The sequence below is a fragment of the Pavona decussata genome, unplaced genomic scaffold (genome assembly GCF_977016875.1).
Source record: "Pavona decussata unplaced genomic scaffold, jaPavDecu1.1 SCAFFOLD_55, whole genome shotgun sequence".
Classification (NCBI taxonomy): domain Eukaryota; kingdom Metazoa; phylum Cnidaria; class Anthozoa; order Scleractinia; family Agariciidae; genus Pavona; species Pavona decussata.
The window spans coordinates 1,449,889-1,472,918 of NW_028145477.1; the positions used below are offsets into that span (position 1 = coordinate 1,449,889).

Consider the following 23,030-nt stretch of genomic DNA (forward strand, 5'->3'; position numbering starts at 1 on the left):
AAAACAGGCATTTCCAGTCATTTTATCTATGATAATAATGGACCACCATAGTCCTTCTCTCGACGACCAGCATCAACTGAGCTTCGTTATCTGGAAGAAAAGGAAAATTCAACTTTTTAATACATTATACGATAACGATTATACAATTGTACCCAAACATTTATTTATTTTTCTTTTAAAAAACTTAAATTCCAAGTGCAACAACAAAATTAAATTGTAGTTTATCTACAAGGCTTTCTGCATGCTTCAGGTACGGGTCGTAAAACAATCGCTGGCTCGGTTATGGGCGCGGTAACCGCCTTCTGAAGGTAGACACGCTATGTGATCTGATCACGAAAAATCTCAATATCCCGTCATTCATTTCGCTGGTGTTGATGTGTCCGCCATCTTGGATTGTGTCTTGTTATGCAACTGCCTCTGTTATAAAGCTGAATTCTCGATTGCTTTGTTTAAACCATGGCAAAACCCTTAACTAGGCTCCAGATAAAAGGCCTACAAGGTAAGTTCAAATATTATTTTAGCAGAAAATTGTCAACACTAATCGTTACAGTATATGATAAGATGTCTATGACGTTACAGTTAGGGCGATGCTGGCTATATGTGCCTTTGGCGATCAACTACGATCTGACTACTGCTTATAACTGGAATTATGAGGATATTTTAGGCTGTGATTTTAAGGGTGTAATTTTAAGTAATGCTAGTTTTAGATTTTGATATTGTGCATTTTAGAATTAGTAGTTTTTAACTTTTAAGTACACCTAAGCATATAGCTAGAACGACAAGACACGTTAATAAAGCGTGTGTTATGTTATGTTATGATTTTGATTTGCGTTTTTTCTGAATGTATATTCCATGTATATCCGTCTGGACGAACTGGACAGGTATTTCTATATTTTGTGTGAATAAACACTTAAATAACGTACACCAAGGCAAAAAGACAAACTAAATAATAAGACTTACATGTATCTACAATATTAGCTGACATGTACTTAGACGAACGAAGGTAGATAATTCATCTGGATGGATAATTTACCCATTTGCCATTATTTGTACGCAGACGAGTTATCAGACAAACTAATATGTATCGATAGTTCACCTTAAATATTTGTGACATAACTTATTTGTAATAATTATACAATATATGTGATACATCTGGACAGATTATATCCAATCTCAACTACTATTCTCCCAACCAGTAACATAAGAAATATATAAAGAGCATTTGAGAGAATATACATGTTGAAATTGGCATGGGGCCCTATGTTCAGTGTGTGAGAACCACATTTACAACCTCTTCCCTTAGCTCAGCCAGTAAGAAACATCTGTATTACTCGTGCAACATGCACATTGTAATACTGTGCATCTGTGATGCTTGAGGAACACATTATTAACAAGTATACAATTTTTGAATGTTTTTTTTTCCCCTTCTCTTCAGGTGGACAGCTTCAGGCACTATGCCGTGCTCTTGCTTGCAGCAGACTTTCATCTACGGCTGCAGCTTCCCCACCACCGGTCTGTGTCATTTTGCTTTGAATTTTATTTGCTCAAGATATTTTGTAACAATAATTTGTAGACTGTATAGTAATGATAATTTATTGTTATTAACCATCATTTTGTTTCTTTCGCAGGCCAAAACATCATTTGGAAACATGAAGGTTGGTTGATATTATTAATAAAATATCATGCCAAAAGTTTTGGAGTTGTTACACTGTATTCCTGCTTGGAAAAGTTGTAGCCGTTTTTTGCATATTATTATCTATAGACTCACACAGGAATGCACAGGAAAGTTGAAAAAGGCTGACAGAACACAACTACTGTATTTTATGTTCAATTTTAGTTTTCATTCTGTTGTGCCCATTCTTCCTCATATTTCTGGTGTGGCCTTGAATGTGTTTCTGCAACCCACCATCATTTTGGGAGGCTTTTCTCCTTAACAATTGTGCTCTTTTGCTGCCCATTCTTTTTGTTTTATGTGTAGTTTAGAAAGGATATACCACGGCAAGAATATTATTGTTCTTGAAAATGAGGACCAAACAAATAACAAAATTAAATTTAAAAAAAATGAATAATTAGGGAGCAGGGATAGCACTTGCCTTCTTTCAATGTGGCTCGTGTTCGATTCCTGGACTTGGCATGCATCATATGTGGATTGAATTTGTTGCTGATTCTTGTCCTTACTCCAAATGATTTTTCTTCTGGTACTCCAGTACCATTTTCCCCTCTCCTTAAAAAACCAACATTTCCAAGTTCCAATCTGATCTGGAGAGTGTCCCCAGTTAATGCTCTGAGCTAAATACATTGGCAGTAATAAAGGTTTTTTTGTTTTTTATTTTTATTATTTTAAACAAGGCAAATCTGATCAAAAATGAAAAACTTATGGCCTAAAATTCAGCGTAGGAAGGCTATGGTTATACATTGTAAGCTCTTCATTTTGTTTCAATCAGTACATTGACATTCATATTAATTTACCAGTACATGTATGCTTTTCTATTATTGCTAGGATGAGGATCGCATCTTTACAAATTTGTATGGTAGACACGACTGGAAATTAACAGGAGCTATGCAAAGGGTAAAGTATTTTTTTTTTTTGCCAAGTCACTTTGTATGAAGTGCTTATTTGATGTTTTTGTTGTATTCTAAGGGTGACTGGTATAAGACAAAAGAGATCATATTGAAGGGCCAAGATTGGATAATTAAAGAAATCACAAAGTCTGGCTTGCGTGGACGAGGTGGAGCAGGTTTGTGCAATTAATTCTGGGAAAGATTCATATAAATTGTGTGCATAATTTTTGTTAATTCAGGGCTGTCACTAAGATTTCAAGTTGCTGGATAAATACAACAAGTAGGCGGGGAATCAAACAGCTAGGAATTTCTTTATGTTCTATTTTTCTTCTATTTTCCTATGAAAATAGCCGGGGGCCACGTTCTTAGTAACCGGGGGAAATCCCCGGCTCCTGCCTCTTAATGACAGCCCTGTAATTGATTTTAAGGGTATATTGTTAAACAAATTGAAGTACATGTTCTGTATGTGAAATGCATCCCAAGAAATAATTAGTTTTTTTTTATTATTGTTACCAGATAATCATCATAACTTGTAGTTTTTTTACATGAACATGTACATGTACCTTAGTTCTCCTGAATGAAACAGTCTCTTCTACAAGACCTGTGACATAATTATACACATGTACTACCAACATTTCTTCTCATCTTCAATTTTCCTTCCAGGTTTCCCAACAGGAATGAAGTGGGGATTCATGAACAAGCCATCAGACGGAAGGTACAGTACATGTTATTTGCCTTGTAGAGTGGTACAGACACCAGGCTCTGGAGATTGGAAATCTGAAGATGTTTTCATTTTCTGCCAAACTCCAAACAACAACCCAATCTACCCCCAAAATTTGTCCATATTATGCCCCCCCACCACCTTGCCTATCACCACCTACCAACAACAACAAACAATTAATAACCCCCCTACTTTCTTGGCAAAATTGAGCCGTTGCATTTCAAGGTCCAAAACAGGTTGGGTGAAAGGTGTGAAAATACACCCAAAAACATGACCATGATTTTGAAAACCTGAAATTTTGTGGATTTTTTTGAAAATTTGGAGTTAAAATTTCATTTTGTTGTAGAGAGGATATCTAAAGTTGCTTTTATCCAGGAAAGTTGGTGACTCATACGGGAGACTGTGAGATTTGTTTTGTACTGTATCTGGGATAGTTGGCAGACATGCTCTGTGAGCATAGGTTTTTAGGTTTTTGTTTTTACTTGTGTGAGAAAATTAGTCACAGCGGGTGTCCTTTACTTGTGCATAGGCCTAAGTACCTTGTAGTAAATGCTGATGAGGGGGAACCAGGAACTTGTAAGGACAGAGAGATTATGAGGAATGATCCCCACAAACTGATTGAGGGATGTTTGGTGGCTGGAGCTGGCATGGGTGCAAGAGCAGGTGAGAACTATTTTTTATTTATTTATTCATTCATAATTTTCCTCTTCTTCTTTTTATTTTTTTAATAATTAATCAATTGCTTTGCTCAAGCTTTAGTGTCAACCTACCTTCTATATAATTTAAACATTATTTAGTTTTACTCAGCTCGATTACCTTTTCGGTTTTTCTGAGTAAATGTTACCTCTTTTGTTTTAATATATTATTTATGTTGTAAATTAAGTTTACTTTTTAATTTGGTAATAAAGCTTGTTGTCATTGAACTGATTTGAAGCTGAAAATTGAGGAACAATAATTATTTGATTTACGGTGTGTTGACACAGCAAGGACAAACATACAATCTAGGAGAAACTGACATGCATGTACACCTGTACCCAGCTGTATGCAAGAGCCTGGTCACTCTGGTGTATTTTCCAGTTGCGGAACAATATTTTGGGAATAAAGTGTGCATGTAGGCTTGCCTGTTTTCTGGAGTTATAACTGATGGAGTACAAGAAAAAAGCTTTAAGTGACTCAAGGGAAATTTGAGGTTGTGAACATAAAAACCCCTGTCAGCAATTGAAAGGGTGTATGAAATAAAGCCCTAAGTGATTCTTGATAACATCTTAAATTCTCCTTTGTTCATAGAAGGTAGAATAAAGAAATTTGTTAGGAGAATCTAACAGTCTATAAGGTGTCACTTAGTGCTTTTTTCCATGCACCCCTTCAATTATCACAATGAGGCATGGTGTAAACACTGTGTTAGGGATCACTAATGGCATTAATATACATGTAGCAATATCTTTACTGTAATCAGAAACTCAACTCTATAAATCACATGTACAGTGTAAGTTTAAAACGTCCACTGAGAAATCAATCCAAAGTCACTCACAGCTTTTTTTGGATGCACACTTTCATCTGGAACAACAAATTCGTATTACCGGTACTATGTTTTTGCATCTTACATTTGCATGTTATGACCATTGTTCTTATTTTGTATTTTCGTATTACTGTAGCGTACATATACATCAGAGGCGAATTTTACAATGAAGCTTCCAACATGCAGCTGGCAATTAACGAGGCGTATAAAGAGGGGCTGATTGGCCGGAATGCATGTGGTAGTGGATATGATTTTGATGTGTACATGCACAGAGGAGCTGGAGCTTATATCTGTGGTGAAGAAACGGTGAGCTGTAACTTAACCTACAGCTCCCATACCTACCTGTGTCATAGTAGTAATGTCTTTTATATGGTCACTGTTAATTAATGGTCCAATGTTCTGTGAGGGAGGAGGTTTAATTGAACTTCCATTCATTGTTACAAGTGATAAATTGAACTTGCAACTGTCATTATTGTGTTCAATTTTTCAAGGCTTTCTTACTATATGCTTGTGTTCCATCTGTCAAGTCTTTTGTCTGCAGTTTACATGATTCATGTGATAGTTCATACCCAATTATTTCTCTTTCAAGTAGTCATCTTCCTTTGGTATCTTATAATGAAGACTCAAACAAATGGTCAGCTCTCAGTTGGAAGAGCACTGAGCCTCCAGCATTGCAGTGGTCATGGGTTTGAATCCTGTTCAAGCCTTTTAAAGCTTTTTTTTTGCAACTGCTTAAGTGTTAAATTCATAACCATGATGGTGTTTCATCTATTAAATCTTATCATGAACTTTTGAAATTTTTTAAGGCACTAATTGAGAGTTTGGAGGGGAAGCAAGGCAAACCACGTTTGAAGCCACCATTCCCAGCTGATGTTGGTGAGTGTGTTGATTGTTTCTTAGCATACTATTCCAAGGCAAACTTTTTCTCAAACTGCCTCATTTGTAATGAAATTGTACTTTTGGTAATACATCTGAGTTGCTGTGAGTACAGTTTGAGTAACATTTGTTTCAAAATAAAATTATGAATAAATGAACAGTAAGTTGCGTTACAGTTCCCACAAACAGTGCCCATTTCAACATTTATTTATAAGTTAAAATAACTGTACAGGGTGTGAAGAAAAGAAAATTGCAACTTGTCTGTCACTGCATTTCCTTTAATAATGCAGTTTTTCACATTTGTAGGTGGCTGAAATTACTTAATATTAATATGCCGTTGGCAGTTGGCCACTCTTTTAGGCAGGTCTTGCTCTCCTACACAAAAATGGCTGCTTTTTCCAGATGACTGGATGGGACTTTTCATGAGCTCTGTTTGAGTGTAAAGTTGAAAGATCTATGATATTATGATTTCGTTTGATTCACGTTATCATTTTGACAGCATTTGATTACAGTTCATTTTCTGTTTTCTTGAACAGGAGTGTTTGGTTGCCCCACTACAGTTGCCAATGTGGAGACTGTTGCTGTTGCCCCGGTTTGTAAAATATTATTTAAAAAAGAAAAATTTGCTTGTTTATAGTGGCACCCTTAAGCTAACATTTAAATCTATCATTGGCAAGTAAATCATCATTATTTTGTGTGTTTGTTAGGCCATCTGTAGAAGAGGAGCAGACTGGTTTGCATCGTTTGGTCGACCAAGAAACACTGGCACCAAGGTAAGTGCTTCACAGTCATCTATTTGCTTTCAGAGCAAGGGCTTTCATCAAGACTTTGGACAGACAGGCAAGAGATTAGAGCACCTGGGCAAGTTAGTCAAAGCAACCGAGCAAAGACATATTCACAGTTGGTCAATTTGCTCCGTGCTCAGCCCTAAATGAAACCCCGACAGAGCAGGGCCCAGTTGTTCAAAGCCCGATTAAACTAATCCTGGATTAAGGTGAACTTTGATTCAAATTTAAGGACGGTGCCTACTAATACCAAAGTATTTTTGTGCGGTTTATGACTATGCGGGAAAAACAGATCTCAGCAAGGCCTATTGGAATCCAAAAAGAAAATTGGGGGTAACCACACATTTTTCAGAGATAATTAAGCAATTATAATATCTCTAAAAAACGCCAAAATATAAAGCAATGTATGGGATTTTTTCCTAAATTGAAGCTTCATTATCTCTGAAAAATGCATGGTTACCCCCAATTTTCTTTTGAGATACCAAAAGCATTTGCTAAGTTCTGCTTTCTCCGTATAGTTTTAAACGGCACAAAAATATCCCTGTATTGGTAGGCAAACCCATAGGAAAACCGAGTATCTCAAGATGCGCAGAACGTATGCGCAGTAACAATAGTAGGCACCGTCCTTAATGACTAATCATCAAAGATTCTTCCAAAGATTTTCCCCCTCAATTTTGACTTTAGACTTGTCTTTAACGTTAGCTTTAAATTAGCTTTCGAAAACCGCTTTTAATGAGTGAGATGTAAACCTCGGTTAAGTTTTAATCATGGATTAGTGTTAATCGGCTTTTGGACAACCAGGTCAGAGTGATTGTACCTGTGTTACATTCAGGAACCTTTTGGTTGGAAATATAGATGCTAATGAAGTATTAGAAGCCCTTTGATTATTTATAAACTTGTTTCCAATCCAGAATGTTTAGTAGTACAAAGGCAAGCAAAAACCAACAATAAAATAGAACAACACCGAACATTGTTGTTAGTTTTTTTTTTTTTTTTGCCTTAAAAGCAAATTTTCAGTGCTTTGCTGTCTGGGCTTAGACAAAGGCATTTTTCCCATTTGTTCCAAACTTGGAATAAGCAAAGCCTTTTATTTGTAGTCCCATACCCCTGACATACTGAACACAGTGCCTAGCTAAAAACAAACCCCTTCTAACTGAAAATGCATTCTAAGTAGTGTCATAGGGTACAGAGGGGTCAAATTTGATGAGAATTCTCACTAAATTCTCCAAGAAATTGCAGTGCAAATCAAGTTTGTTTATATAAATACAAGAACATGTTCAGGCAAACCATCATGGGATCTTATTATGCATCTGTTGAAAATTATATACATGTACTCTGTAGCCGGCAATGGCTGCCTGTGGCGAAACAATCTCCGTCTAAAGGGTGACATTTTCTGTAACCAAAGCTGTTCAAACGAAGCCGCTGGTGATACGCCCACAGTCATTGATGCATGTGGCTTGTGTCTTGAGGATAATCTTTCAAACAGACACAGTGATATCCCTGACATTTTCAATCTTTTCATCTCCGTCCTTTGTGCTTTTGACATGACCAGTCATTGTAGTGTGCAGACTGTGAACTGAGTAAATTGACTTAATAGCATAATTATGTCGTGAATAACATGTAGACGATCACGACTCCTCTTTGGATTTCGGCTAATTTTCTTTTATATTCCCAATAGTTTTCTTACAATCTTCCTTGTTTCTGTTTTCAGCTTTTCAACATATCTGGCCATGTAAATCATCCTTGTACAGTTGAGGAAGAGATGTCCATTCCTTTAAAACTCCTGATTGAAAAGCATGCTGGAGGAGTGCTTGGTAAGATAATTCAGTGAAAGCTTAAGGTTCCTGTCTAAAGATAAATTATTTCCTAAATTAATACATCACTCATGGCGTTTCCCTGAAAGCAGTTTCCCGTTTGAGTAAGACTTCATTACCGGTAATTAATGAATAATTATACAGGGCCCCCGTTGATACCAGTCCTGCGACTGAAGGGATCACCCTGTTTAAATATGAATTATTAATTATTATTATTATTATTATTATTATTATTATTATTATTATTATTATTATTATTATTATTATTATTTTCTTTTACCACCTAGTGAAGGCTAAATGCTCAAACATTTTCACTGAACACCTTGTTAGAAGAACATGTTTGATCGTTTTGCCGCCTCTCTCAATATCACATTTAATGGTTTTCTATGTTTGATCTAGATCAAACATTTCATCCAACATTTTCCCCTAAGAACAATTTTAAATTTGATCGTTCAGTAACCACTGCAAACAAAACTTGCGCGAACAGGAAAAAGCAACCAATCAGAATCCGAATTTCTATGGCATTGAAACTAGGCATGTCATAATTTCAGCTGTAATGTGCAAGAAGCGTTATGTCGGCTCACTTTAAATACCAAATGTTTGGTCAGACATTGTTTGCCCGTTTAGCTACCAAGGATTTTATGTGACAAACACTATGTTGAGCAAAAATGTTTGATCATGTTTCGACCAAAAAGCAACCGCATCAAGAAACCAAATGTGTTTATGGAAGGGGAGAAATCTCCTCACTCATTCTTCACAAATCTACATTAGGAGGCCTACATCAGAGTTCAGACAGTTTCATCACGTAAAAATAACGCATTTCAGGCTTATGGTATTTTTTTTTTGTTCTTAGGCGGCTGGGACAATCTATTGGCAGTAATCCCCGGTGGCTCATCAACTCCACTTATCCCCAAAAGGTAAGCTATCCTGCCTTTGTGTTTTCGACCATTTGAATTTCAGATCGTTAATTTGTTGATGTTTGCTTTTAGTGTTTGTGAAGATGTGCTGATGGATTTTGATGCCCTGGTCGAGGCACAGACTGGCTTAGGAACAGCTGCTCTTATAGTCATGAATAAACAGGTGCCGTTATACGTGAAGTTGTAGAATTAGTGAAAAATACTGCACTCAAACAGGGCCCACCAAACCACAAAATAGATGGCGGTCTCTGCCTCCACCCCTCTTCCTCAACCTCAGAAGATGGTATCTTTTTGCATAGCCACCCCTTTATCCAGCAGTAAAAAATGACGATGAGATTCAAGCCTCACTTTTCTTGTTTATCTAGCACTGCTGGTCAACTCTTGCTAGCTGGATATTTCTGTGTTAACTCAAATTTTAAAGCTAATAAGATTTTGTTGGTAATGTTCATGAGATAGGTAGTGTCTTTGATAATCCCCCTACCCAAGACAAGATGGGTCCTCTTCAAACAAACTTGTTATGACCAAACAAGCTTGTTTACATGTCGGGATGGGCTAAAAACCGTTATTTTGAAACGCATAAAACTATTGAAACAAAAATTTTAGTCTCAATTTGTCATAATTGTTATTTCTTGAAAGTTGCTTGATCAGTGGCTCAGATGGGCCTTGAACCCACTACCTTTGAGTTTCTAGTCGACTGTTCTACCATCTGAGATACAAAGCCTCGATGGGAACTGCGCGTGCGTCAATCCCTTCTTACGTGTGTGTAGGAGTTTCCTACCACAAACATGCGTAGCATGTACCCAATATATGGCAATGCTGTCTTTGAGTGATTGCACACCAACTGTTCGGCAGTGTTCCTCGTGAATAACAGGGTCTTGTTCTTCTTCAGTGTGATCTCATCAAAGCCATTGCAAGGCTTATTGAGTTTTACAAGCACGAGAGCTGCGGTCAGGTAAGCGTAGTTCCCCATTTTACCTACTTTTTTCTTTAGTTCCCTTAAGTCAGCTGTTTTACGTTTACCATCTCATTTTCCTGATATGTTACTCAGCTTGGTCCGGCAGGGGTTAAAACGCAGTTATTCCACGAGCGCGCGTTGGATATGATATGAAAAATAGCCAATCATCTCATACCCAACACGCGCGAGTAGAATAATTGGTTTGTTAAAAAATAATCAAAAAATACATTGCTAGATCTTGCTGATTTCGCTTTGCAAGAACAAAAAGAAGGCAATTTAATGGTCGCTGTTTCTCGAGCATGATATAATGGCTCATATACCATGACCGATAAGCCAATCAAATCCTTGGAATTCCATTATACAGTGATACGTAATAATTGTGTGTAGTCATGCTAGTTTGTAGTGATTGTCTAGTTGATAGTGTATGGGATAGTGCATGTGTTTGTATGAATAACAAACTTCGTCCACTTTTTAGTTCCTTTAGGGGAACTAAAGCTGAATTCTTAAATGGATGTCAGCTTTCAACCGATGTTTGACAATAACGCTTTTTTCAAATCTTTAATTGTACATAATTGTATTGAACGAGTTCCCAGTGTTACTGTAGGTATTTCCATAACCGTTTGTGTGTGTTTCACCAGTGTACACCATGCAGAGAGGGCTGTAGTTGGATGACAACCATAATGTACAGATTCGGTAAGTTTACAGTTTCGCTACCTGTAGCCGCGTCCAAGAAACGGACAAATCTTAGACTGAGGCACACAGCGAGAACTTTTAAGCAAAATTGTTAAAATGTTGTTTTTATGGCCTTTTAAAAGGGAAATTTGTGTAAGGTAGCATATACTTGCCGCAAGTCGACTTCTTTGAGCGACGAAGTCGCGACAGCGAGCGACGAAGTCACGACAGATTTTTATGAAACACATTGGTCGCCGTTTTCGAAAGCCGGTTACCTGTAGTTCGGTTGAATCCAGGGCTTAAACTTAATCAGGCTCTCTGTTTCGGTTATTGAAAACTTTTCTACGCTTTAAAATTCTTAATCTACAGTCGATTTCAATAATTTCGTTATAATATCGAATCGTTGAGCTATAAATCAGAATTCAAAACTGATCCTAAGCCTGCATTAACTTATGAGCCTTCTTTGAACAAGTGGGACTGGAACTGAAGTACATTTCATTTGCTCATTTTCATTTGGATAGTCACCCTTCATCCACAGAAACGTTAAATCTCAAGGTCTTGCTCTAGCTACATTATAGGGGTGTTTTCCATTTGTCAGAACTGTCCGGCCAGCACGATCATGGCGCAAACGGAACGCACCTATTTGAACGTCAATTTATATGCCACTGTTTGGATTCCTTCAGAATAGCACACAGAATGTGCGCCATTTTGAAGAAGAATTCCGAAGAATCAGTCCTTCAAATTGGTACACGGTCCAATCGGTCTGACAAATGGAAAACGCCCAAGGTTGCTTATTATGAAATGTTTGACAATCACTAATAATTTTGGTATTTGTTGCTTCAGTTGAGGGAAATGCCACACCGGATGAGATTGACATGTTGTGGGTAAGTAATATGTAACTTAAAAAGGTCGTTAAAATAACTACTAAGTCTTATCATACGCGTTGTGGATAACATTGTCCAACATTAAGGCATCGGTATTGTTCAAGTATAACAAGACGCCGTATATTATACCACTGTGTTAACATCCTCCCACTTTCACTAAAAACAGGAGCTGAGTAAACAGATAGAAGGTCACACCATCTGTGCCTTGGGTGATGGTGCCGCCTGGCCGGTACAGGTAAGCACAGCAAACCGCCTTTTGGCGGGCAAGTTAGCGTGTGTGCGTGCGTGAGACCAGTGGTGACCCACCACTAAGCGCGGGAAAAGTAATGTGGTTTAGTTACAGCGGAGAGTAGGTAAGCGAGATAGCTGGCCAGTACAGGTAAGCACAACAAACCGCCTTTTGGCGGGAAAGTTAGCGTGTGTATGAGTTCGTGAGACTAGTGGCGGGTCGTAGTGAGCCATTGGAAAAGCGCGAGAAAAGTAGTGTGGTTCAGTTACAGCGGGGAGTAAATAAACGAGATGACTGGCCAGTACAGGTAAGCACAACAAACCACCTTGTGGCGGGAAATTTAGCGTGTACATGAGTTCGTGAGACCAGTGGTGGGTCGTAGTGAGCCACTGGCAAAGCGCGGGAAAAGTAGTGTGGTTCACAAACAGCGGGGAGTGTATAAATGAGACAGCTCGGGAAAGTTAGTGTGTGTATGAGTTCGTGAGACCAGTGGTGGGTCGTAGTGAGTCATTGGAAAAGCGCGGGAAAAGTGGTATGGTTCAGTGACAGCGGGGAGTAAATAAACGAGGATGCGCGGGAAAGTTAGCGTGTTTCAGACTAAAACGGAGCAAATAAATGGAAAAGTGTATTGTAAACTTCAGCTTGTGTAGCATACCGGAAGCAAATAGTATTGAAAGCGCGGGAAAAATGGCGGCGCGTGTTCGTGACCTGTGAGTTGAGTTTGCATGTGAATACTTATGTAGAATTCATGCTCTATAAATGCGTTACTAAGATGTAGTTACAACTCCAAAGTAAGACTGAGGGAAGAGTTAAATTCGCAACTCTCCTTTTTTGTTTTTAGGGGTTAATTCGCCATTTCAGACCGATGATGGAAAGCAGGATGGCAGAATTTGCCACCAAACAGCAACAGAAAGGCTCTTCGACCGCATAGAGATGGCGCGCCGGAGTTCAACTTGTACAGAATGATAATTAGATTAAACTCTCTCCTCCTGGACAGTAAATTAAATACCTTATAAATTTTTATCCATTTTCAAACATTTCCCTGGTTAAATGCGTGGAGGATTCTAGATTGTGTGCAACGTTTTTATTTTAATGCTGTGTATCGGTTGCCTCTGGTTGCCATAAATTTACTGTTTATAGTGAAAGCAATAAATGTGATATTTTGGTTTGTGAAAGAAGACTCATTTTCCTTGTAATAGTTTTGCTTTTACGTGAATTGTAGCCCTTTATTCGTTTCACATTTGCCCTCTGAAAGCCGAGATTTTTTATCGGTATATTCAAGTTCTAATTTGAGATTAGTCGATTCAAAGGTAAAGGACAGAAAGAAAAAATAAATGAAATAAAACAAATGTTAGAGATATTGACAGTAATTCCGACTTGGCGTATTCGTTCTTTGCACAACCGAACACCTGTTTGTTAAGCAACGTCTGGTTTTGACAGAATCTTCTTTGTCGATTCCTCTCGCTTCTTTATACACTCTTCTGGTTAGCTTTCACGAGACCACTATTTTCCTGTGCAGGATGAACACGTCCACGTTTACTTGATTTGAAGAATGCAGATCCCACATGAAATCTCCCAGATGTTAACAGCACTACCACACGAAGCAAGCACTCCACTAAATAAACGCCAGAATCATCCAATTCTAGAATGGCCAGCACATGAAATGGTATAAGGGTCAAAATCTTACACGGAAATAGCGAAATGTCAAAGAGGAATAAAGGTGATTTGTAATTAACCAGCAATTCCAAATCAGCAGTGAATGCGAATCGGTACACTCGCTTGCTTGATCTTGTAAAGGCGTCTATGATATACACCAAGTCGCACAGGGACACCATCCAGGCGTACAGCAAACTTGTATTGTATGGGTTGATATTTGTGATGCACCAGCCAGTAATGACCGCGTTAGTGACATAAACACCCCACAATCTGGATACGATTACCGAAAGAGAAGCCATGGGTGAACACTAGATGCTTTTCAGTTGGAAAGAAAAATACAGCGCGCGCTTTTCCTTTGGTGACGTCAGAGTTGTTGTTCAGTGATAATGCATCGAGAAGGTGTACACAACACGCGACTATTTACCTCAAAGGTAAATCAAAGTGAACTTAAATTTTGTTTTGTTTTTAAATTTGTTTTTCCCTATCCTGTTCCCAGACGTTTTCTTTCTTCTTTCTCCTAAAACAGGATTGAGCCGCGAATTATATTAATTAGGAAACTTCGACAAGGCCGCAAGCAATGGGTTTAACGAGCAAAACAATCGCTCTGCATATGGCTTTTAAATTTTGCTTCATTTCTTTGCCGTCCTCTGCAAAACAACAACATGAAATAACCAAATTCAAGGTTTTGTAGAGAATATGAACCTACGACGGCGTTGCACCTACCAATTTGATTCCTGGGTCGATCCGACGTACGTTTTTGTGAAGTTGAATGAGTTGAAATAATCGCGAAATAGCACAAATAGGATGAAGTTGTATTTTCAAGTGTCGCTTTCGTTTCCGTCGCCGTAGTCGTTTACTTAAGTTCGCTATTGAGCTGAGGAGATATATACTTATATATCTTCTCAGCTGCATTCTGAAGGCTAGCCTAAGTTTTAGCTATCAGTGGGAGTAGCCTTGTTGAGCCTGTTCCGTTTTAGTGCTTCTCGTACTCTCTCTTGGATGCACCATTTCCTTCAACGATTAAAAAAACAAAAACAAAAAGCAATCATTCCTTTGTGGATAGATATGGTAAACCATTCAGTGACAAATGTTTGCAACTATTGGACAGAAGTTGAAAAATATGGATACATTTGCCACGCCCAGTTAGCGAGCAAGAATGGCAGTCACATCCTCTCGATCCAAAACATCTAACGGCACTTTCGTTTGAGGGTCCCTTAGCTGCTTCCTTTCTGGAAAATGATCAGGCTTCATGTACGTCTTTTGAAATCTTGTAACACAGACGTTTTGGAGCTGTGGTTATAGCTGACAAATGCTTACAGCGAAAGAAAATTGGATCGGTCGGCCGCCATTTGCATATAGTATTTGTTTTCATCTTGCAACTAATTCTTCAGCCTGGTAGTGAGGGGTAAGTCTTACCTCACACAGCGTTGTAAACAAACATCCTTGCCATAGCCTCAGTAGGTACAGTAGAATCAATAAAATTGATTGCGTGGTCGTTACGTTAAAATATCCTCCAGTCAGAGCCAGAGGGGCAGATCTTGACCCTAGCGTCTGGCGTGCATGAACTGAAGTGAGATTCAGTGCCATAGTCACCAGAGGTTTTTTTCTCTCGCCGCTTCGCCGGTCAACTCTGTTTGAGAATACAGAAGAAAGAAAACCTCTGGGATTAAGGTAGTGTTTTGCTTGTAATACAGCTGATTCTTGCTGTGTCGAACAGAAACCAGGCGTTTCCCCTCATTCGTACTCTCGAGAATTAGTTGCAAATCTTCTCAATGTTAAAAGATTTAAAATACGGACGGGCTCCGCTTTGAAGTTCAACCAAAATGGTGCCCCCACAACGAAATAAAACAAACAATGTTATTGCTTTCTTATGCCTAAATGATAATTAGCCAAAAGCAGAAGAATATTCCCTACGTTACCGGTTCAAAGGGATTATCCACAGAAATCTTTTCGTTGGTCTATTTGGGAGAACGCGCGTGCTCAGTTGATTGCACTAAAAGCTGTCAACATGAATAAGTAGTCTATGATATTTTCTAAATAGTCTGCTAGTGAAAATAAACTCAGTTAACCTTTCACTGCCCTGCAAGCAGAGGCCCTTCGATCTTCCTAGATCAGTCGACTGATCTAGGAAGATCGAAGGGACTCTGCTCGCAGGTTAACCTTTCACATATCACAGTTGTATTTTTTCAATCTTTAACTGTCTTTTTAATCGGAGCAATTAGTGAAACGTCCCGCTGAAATTCTGAGCATATTCCACTTTTTACAATAACTGTCCAAATTCCCGCGCGCTGATTGGCTCGTAGCTATTGTCTATAAGAGTACAGACAATAAAAATGACGTCAGATGTAACGCGCGCGCTTTCTCAACGAAAAAAAATAGCCAATTCCGCTCGTACTTTTTCCATGTTATTGTAAAAAAAAAAAAAACGACGGCAGTTTTCCATGGTCTATACTCTTATAGACCATAAAATGACGCCATAAAATGTCCAAAACTTGGCAGTGAAACCACTCGCCTGCGGCTCGTGGTTCCCGGCTTGAGTTTTGAACATTTTTTGACGTCATTTTATTGTCTATAAGAGTATAGACCATAGAAAACTACCGTCGATTTGTTAACTATCGTATTTTGCAGTTTAGTGAATATTACATTTTTTTTTTCAAGGAAAACTAATCTTGATTGATCAGAACTGACTTTCGTCGTTTGTTGGTGATTATTTAAGCGTGAGTTTCCGAAACAAGGCATGACAACTTCGTTCATAGAAGGAAAACAACATCCAGAAGATTAGTGGTCATTAGTCCTTCAACTAAAGTACTTGAGAAATTTTGTGCGTATGTCGAAATTACAGAACAATACTGGGAACTATATATTGCACACACAAGTCCACTTTCGCAATAAAAAGGATCTGCTTTCAGATGAGCCTTTATTTGGAATCTGTTAATTTTGTTTTAAATGCTCTTGGATATGAAAGCGAGAATTGAGAAATATAATTAAGCCGAATTAAATGAAAACAGAACAACCCCCGCACACGCCCACCAAACAATCAACATGTCACACACCCCCTACACACCCACTAAAGTTTTTGAAGTACGTGTATATTTTACTGAACAGGACAAGACAAAGATAATTTTATTTATACAAAGTTCAATTAGACTTTAAGTATAAGCTGAGTTTGGAATCGTAGTACAACGGTTAGTGAACTCCTTCGCCTCCGAATCAATGTGAAGCATTCACTAAAAATCGTTTCGTGATAAGCTTCCTTGGTATTTTAATAAATGATGTGTCATTTGCAGTATTTGGTCATAGAATTTGCAATGCTACACAATACAGCCCGTGACACGTAGCACGTTGAAACATGTAAGTGATATATCGGATTGATAATATTCTAGCCTTTGAACCGTGAACTGTAACATTCGGTTGGTCAATCACTACAAAACTATTAAAAATATCGTAACACAAAAATTAAATAAAAATACAGAAAACAACGGTGTTTCACTGAATCGAAACGAATACTCGTGTCATCTATATAAATTACACAATGGCCTTTTGCACTGTGATAAATAACTAATGTGTATGTTGCTCAAATCAAACACAAAACCACTGAAAAGTTGCGAAATTTTTGCAGATCCAGGTGGTTCTTTGTCACGGTATTGTAATCTTTGCTCTTCTTGAAGTTCAAAGTTCCAACTGTTTGTGAATGAGCAAACGTTATTTCATGGCAACAAAAATAAAACAAGTACTGAAAAAAAGTGTCCATGTTCTTTACCTCAAAAACTGCTTTCTGAGATTCGGATGATTGCATCGTCGTTTAGATGGATTTTTTGAAGCTGCTTTAGTAATACAAGGTTGAGCTGGGGCTGCAGTGAAGTAATGCGATGGAAAATGGATACTAACTCTTCCAGATCTCACAAGTGTTGCCGCTCGAAGCGCGCACAGGAGCATGTAGACACCGTAGATATCCCATCCTAGGACGACCAAAACGTGGTACGGAACAAAGGCTAGGATCACAGGCACATGGGTTGAAAGCTGAAGTTTAGAAGCAAGGGATGCGTTACCGAAAACTGCTGATAGTCCTGCGATGATGGTCGAAAAGCAGACTTGTTTGGTTATTCTCGCAACAGCATCTGTGGTATAAACCAAATCACACAGGAAGACCAGCCACGCAAACACCAAACTGGAGTTGATTGCACTGATTCTGGAGAAACAGAAACCGATCCAAACGGATAGCACAACCGACAGGTCCCATGCTTTGCATACCCTGCGGAAACTCCCAGCTGGAACCGATGGTTCCATGGCTAAACAAATCGAACACATGATCAAAAAGTCTGTTAAAAACGCAGATTTGCGTCACCGCCCACACGAGAGACGAATAGGAAAAAACTCGAATGACTTTTGGCTCTTGACCTCAATGCACGTGGCAATGCTCGTGCAGATAGTGCCAACTCTCGCAACTTTCGTATTTTATATAATTAGCAGGTATCGCTTCTCTGGGGCAAGGGCTGGTTTCAAAGGTATGCTTCATTAAATTTAATATCACACTGAGGAAAGTTACCTTTGGAGTCGCTATACTAAAACATTTGCTAAGGCACGTCTCTTTTTCTTGGCTTCAGTAAAGTCACTTTTGATCGGTGACGTCGCTTTTACCAAGAAGCTTGCTAGCTTGAGCGCTCGTTTTTTGTTTTGTTATTTTTAAATCATCCGGAAAAGGGTTTGCAATCGTGGGAAACGATATTAGTGATATTTGCCCCTTAAGAATAACAAAGGGAAAGCTTCCTGATAATAAAAGGTTTCGTGAAGCACTTAAGAATAAAAATGAGCGATATATAGAGTGAAGGACGTTTCGATGACTCCGTGTCATCATCGTTACTATATATAAAAATAATCAGTTTACCATGTATTTCGAACTTGATAATGATGACATGGAGTCATCGAAACATCGTTCACTCTTTATATCGCTCATTTTTATTTGAAAGCTTCCTGTCATCATAAATAACTAGCAGACAGGGAAGTTTTCAAGGATAAGCTTGGCGCAATTCCGCCATATGAAGACTCGGTAACCCGAATCAAAGCAAGATAAGACTTGAGAATGATGCATTTTTTCAGTGAGTGACACAGGCATGCTTAGAAAAAGAAAATCCGAGTGCTCCTATCAGGAGTCGAACCTAAGACATTCCGATTAATTTATAATACTAGGTAAGAATTTTTTTAGCTTCAAGGACACGTACAACAACTTTCTTTACTGCAAAGTACCGAAGCCTCGTCAAGGCGGTAACTTTACAAAAAGCCATCACCATTAATAATAGAGATTACGGGCTAAAACTAGGAATTAATAATATACGAACTTTAACAATAAACGAATTAACGGGATTTCCATTTTAATAAGTTTTGCGGATTAATTTATCTGCCTTGAGCAACGGGTCAACCGGATTTCCAAACTAAGATTTCAGTATGCAGATGCCGGATGTCTATCCTCTCCCCAAACCCGCCATTTTTTTCGCTTCATTGCAGTCAATTACTCCGAAATATTCAAAACCCGGGATCCAGTGAAAGTTGATTGCAATTCGGTTTAGCAGCTATCTTGATCAAATATCGGCCGGTCGAAGGCCATTTAATGAATTTTCCATTTGTTTAAACAGTGAAATACAATCGATAACAATAGCATAACAATAGCATAACATATACATGGTTATTTTCTTGTCATTGTTTAAATGGATGGACAGTCCAGACGCTTGCAACGTACAGAGAAGAGTCTACCAACACTACATGTATTATGCTGCTGTTTAATTGAGTCACAAGCGAGTCAACTGCGCTTACGTAACCTCCACGACTTTTGAATCCGCGAAGGACATCAGCCTAAAGTCTAATTTACACCTACAAGCCGGTCGCTAGATTCAATCGCATTGGCCAAATTTGTTGTCCGATTACTTTTTCTGTTAATGTAGCCAGCAGGAGTGAAAATCGTCCTAAAAAGCCTTAAGGACCTATTCCAAAGAGATTATCTAAATCGGGCTTTTCGTCCGCTCACTAGTTTTGTGTGTCAAGTTGTGCTAAATTGGCCCGATTCAGTAATTGGTCTGTGTAAATCAGCTATGTAAGGCACGCCCATCCAGCGGAAGACTATTGAGCAGTCAGGTTCATGTGTGTCTCAATAGTTTCGCAAAACATTTGTTATAATTTCGATGATTCAGGGACGTTTTTGAGAGGAAAATGATTTTAATCCAGACCATCTTACATAACCTGCATGACCTTTGAGCACTAGCAACTGTATATTTAGTCTGCTGTCAAAAATTCGCCAAAGAACACACGAAAAGAATGAGGTGACAGGTGGATTGACTTGTGGCGCGTTCTTGAGTAAATTAAAGAAAAAAAAAAGAAAGAAATCAAAACTGGAACAGTTCTTCGCAGTGCAACTACGTGTTGAACTTTACGCCATAAAATCTATTTTTCCTATCAAAGATGGAACGCGGAAAAATACAATGTATTCGAGTTTTAATTTTGGCCAAATGTCATGGCATCAAATTTATTTATAAACAGTTGATTTACATTACAAAATTATGAACCAAAACAGTTGTCATTTTCTTATAAACATAAAAATACATGCCTGTTGAAAGTCTGTAGTGTGAGACGCTCGCTGAAAAATATTTACATTCTCTTTAAATATATTGGAGGGAAAAACCGGGACGCGCACAGTCTCGTTCAGTCATTGTAGAATAAATTTATTGTTTGAATATTGCTCGGTTTCTCAAAATACAGGCTGCTTGTCTAGCCTTTTGCCCTCAAATCTTTGATATCGATCCTCTGGTCCTACCATGAACGCATCTCTCGCCTCCATTTCGCATTGTTTTAACTTTTGAATGTATTTCAAAAACTGTGACACTTCGCGTCGAGTTCTTTTCAAACGATCCACTTTTGGGCGCTTTGTCGCCTTCCGTGACTGCTCGCAGTTCTTCGTCCTAGCCATAAATGCAGCTGTGAATCGCCCTTTCTCCAATAATTTCGAAATAGTCCAGATGACAGGAGCACAAATTCTCCCAGATTGTAAAAGTCGCGCTACACGTACCGCGCAAAACAATAGATACAAACCGGTGATGTCCAGCTCTAGTAGAACTAAAAAATGGTACGGCACAAAAGTTACAAATTTCAGCGCCGAAACGACTGGAGTCAGAATTGTCCACGATCCGCACGCGCTGATGTTAAACGAGAATAAGCCTAAAGAAATCCAGGAGCCCCGAGAATTTTTCTTACTTGCTCTGGCTATAGCGTCCATGATGTATACTAAGTCGCACAGGAACACAATCCACGCGCAGAGTAAACTGGAGTTGTAAGTGTTTATAGTGGAGAGCCATGAACCAGTCAAAACAGAGTGAGTTACGTAAAGATCCCACATTCTGCCAGCTACCAGCGAGAACGAACTCATCATCCAATTATGTTGTCATGGTCTAAACCAGCGATGGTGGCTTCAACTCGATTCTTTCAAAAAAAAAAATATTGTCATTGAAGAGCGGCGATGATTTGCATATTTAAAACAAATGATTGTATACTTGCTGTTTTAATCATTTTTTATTCAAAGCAACACGTGCCAGGTGTCTGAAAGGTCGAAGTCCTCTCATGATCGGATATCAGGCCATAGGTGCTAGGTCACGTCAGTCCTCCCTAATTCGCCTAAGAACGAGGAAATGGAGTGCTTTTGAGAAAAAGAAGCTGTTCGTGGATTCAAAGTTTACCTATTCAATAATTCGTGACTCAGAAGCATTGTAGTTGAAGACTTTCAATCTCTGGGGGTAGGAGGCGTTGCCATAGTTACGCCCCCACGCTTCCGATTGTGTATTAGTGAGGGGACGTGTCCAGAGAATAAAGCTTATTGTGTCTAAAAACAATGGCAACTTTTATACCTTTTAATGCACTCGAAATAAGCCGATTTATTATAAATAATCTTTAGCGCCATTTGTCTTATCGTTACGAGCTGTTTTAACAATTAGAGTACGGAGTTCAGTCCGAAAGTCTATTGGGTCTAAGTTCAAACTCCGACGATTTGAACAACGTGCGATCGCGATCGAGAACTGGTCCGACCTGTTTTAGCCTGTTTCTCATTCAAATAAAATGTACTTTTTAACAGATTCGTTGCTGATATTTCAGTTTTCATAACATAATTTGGTATCTAATGTTAACCCAAAGAGCGCTTCATATTTTCCTATCCTCAGCTCCCTTGACGGCTGATCGTTGACATCGTTAAGAAAAAAAAAATAATAATAAAATAAAAAAAATTCAGTAACCGAAGAGCCTAGACAGGCTCCCTTATTATTAATAGTGGCTTACATATTATCTTTTATTTCTCTGTCCCACGAGTACTCCAAATAAATTGAATCGTGATATCTTACTGGCTACACAAACGATGCTGATTTTGTCCATCTGGCCCCAGTTGTTCAAATAGCAAATAACTTTATCCAGCAGATAACTCGCTATCCAGCGGATAAATTGTATTGGGTTGGAGTACATTTTATCCACTAAGCGTTGGATGAAGTCATCCGCTCTTTGAACAACCGGGGCGTGGCCGCGTCATGTTAACTTTATCTAGCCTCTTACGGTTGCTAAATAACAGCTATGCATTTGATTGACAGTGCGTGAGACGAGCATCTGCTACTCAGGGTTGAGGGTAGAGTGCACTCTTTTTTTTATAAGAACATCTAACTTTAGGGCTGCGGCTGAACGTTCTTATTTACTTATTTTTTTTTTGGCAATTTGGGCCTGAAAAAGTTCCTAAAGGGGAAGTATCATGGGGTTTTTGAAATCATTGTTAAAAATGATGAAATAAGACCTTCAATCAGCTGCTGCATAATTCTAGAATGACGAGAATGACTGCTCTAGCGCATTTTGGAAACAGATATGCGAGAACTTGAAAAACATTAGCCTAACATTTTTCAAGTTTCAATCCATACCGGCCTTCTCTGTCTCTGGCCAGAGGCTTTAATCGACAGTTTTATTGCATTGGGGGTGATAATTTATAACAAATTTGACAATTATTTCGCTGTTTCTCCTGACAGACAAACATTTTTGGATTTTGAAATGACGGCAAATTTGCGTGATACTTCCCCTTTAAGATGTTCTTAGGTTACCTGTTATGGTATTTCAATAAATCTATGCGGACGTGACCAAGACACCTATCAAAGAGTAATATGTGCCGTAATGTGGACTGTATACTGCTGAAGTCTTTATACATGTATTATGTAATGTTTAGAACACGAGCAGCAGTGTTTTATCGCGGGGATTTTGGTTTTCGACCTGATAAAACACGTGCTGAGTTTTTTGAACGGCTTCAAAAACATTCCTGGGAAAAGCGTGTGTCGAGAGAGTTCATAACAATGATGCTTTTGTGAACGTTGGAAATTAGCATACGAGAAAAAACATTAAACACCGCATAGTAATAAGGAGGAGGTTTTATCGGGTTT

At 38.5% G+C, this 23,030-nt stretch overlaps 1 protein-coding gene and 1 long non-coding RNA gene across 2 annotated transcripts in view; one reads left to right on the forward strand and one right to left on the reverse strand.

The window, feature by feature from the left end:
* LOC146480182 (uncharacterized) overlaps window positions 1-16,102 on the reverse strand; it is an 80,469-nt gene extending 64,367 nt beyond the window's left edge. The window contains exon 1 of the long non-coding RNA XR_014864785.1: window positions 15,855-16,102. This is a non-coding gene — a long non-coding RNA (uncharacterized LOC146480182). The remainder of the gene's footprint in view (window positions 1-15,854) is intronic.
* Window positions 362-13,118, forward strand: LOC146480187 (NADH dehydrogenase [ubiquinone] flavoprotein 1, mitochondrial-like). Its single transcript, XM_085110014.1, has 19 exons — window positions 362-499; window positions 1,436-1,512; window positions 1,629-1,655; window positions 2,501-2,569; window positions 2,642-2,738; window positions 3,226-3,277; window positions 3,813-3,946; window positions 4,939-5,108; window positions 5,609-5,678; window positions 6,215-6,270; window positions 6,386-6,451; window positions 8,175-8,277; window positions 9,131-9,194; window positions 9,267-9,357; window positions 10,084-10,146; window positions 10,788-10,842; window positions 11,665-11,705; window positions 11,872-11,940; window positions 12,776-13,118. Exons 1-19 carry the CDS (start codon window positions 457-459, stop codon window positions 12,863-12,865), a joined length of 1,437 nt encoding a protein of 478 aa, XP_084966140.1. The 5' UTR covers window positions 362-456; the 3' UTR covers window positions 12,866-13,118.
* Window positions 16,103-23,030: the final 6,928 nt, after the last annotated feature.

Excerpts from the sequence above, each read along its gene's own strand:
- LOC146480187 (XM_085110014.1), top strand. The coding sequence starts at position 457 with ATGGCAAAACCCTTAACTAGGCTCCAGATAAAAGGCCTACAAG. Across the intron at positions 3,278-3,812 it reads AACAAGCCATCAGACGGAAG|GCCTAAGTACCTTGTAGTAA; the intron begins GTACAGTACATG and ends ACTTGTGCATAG. Across the intron at positions 10,147-10,787 it reads AGCACGAGAGCTGCGGTCAG|TGTACACCATGCAGAGAGGG; the intron begins GTAAGCGTAGTT and ends GTGTTTCACCAG.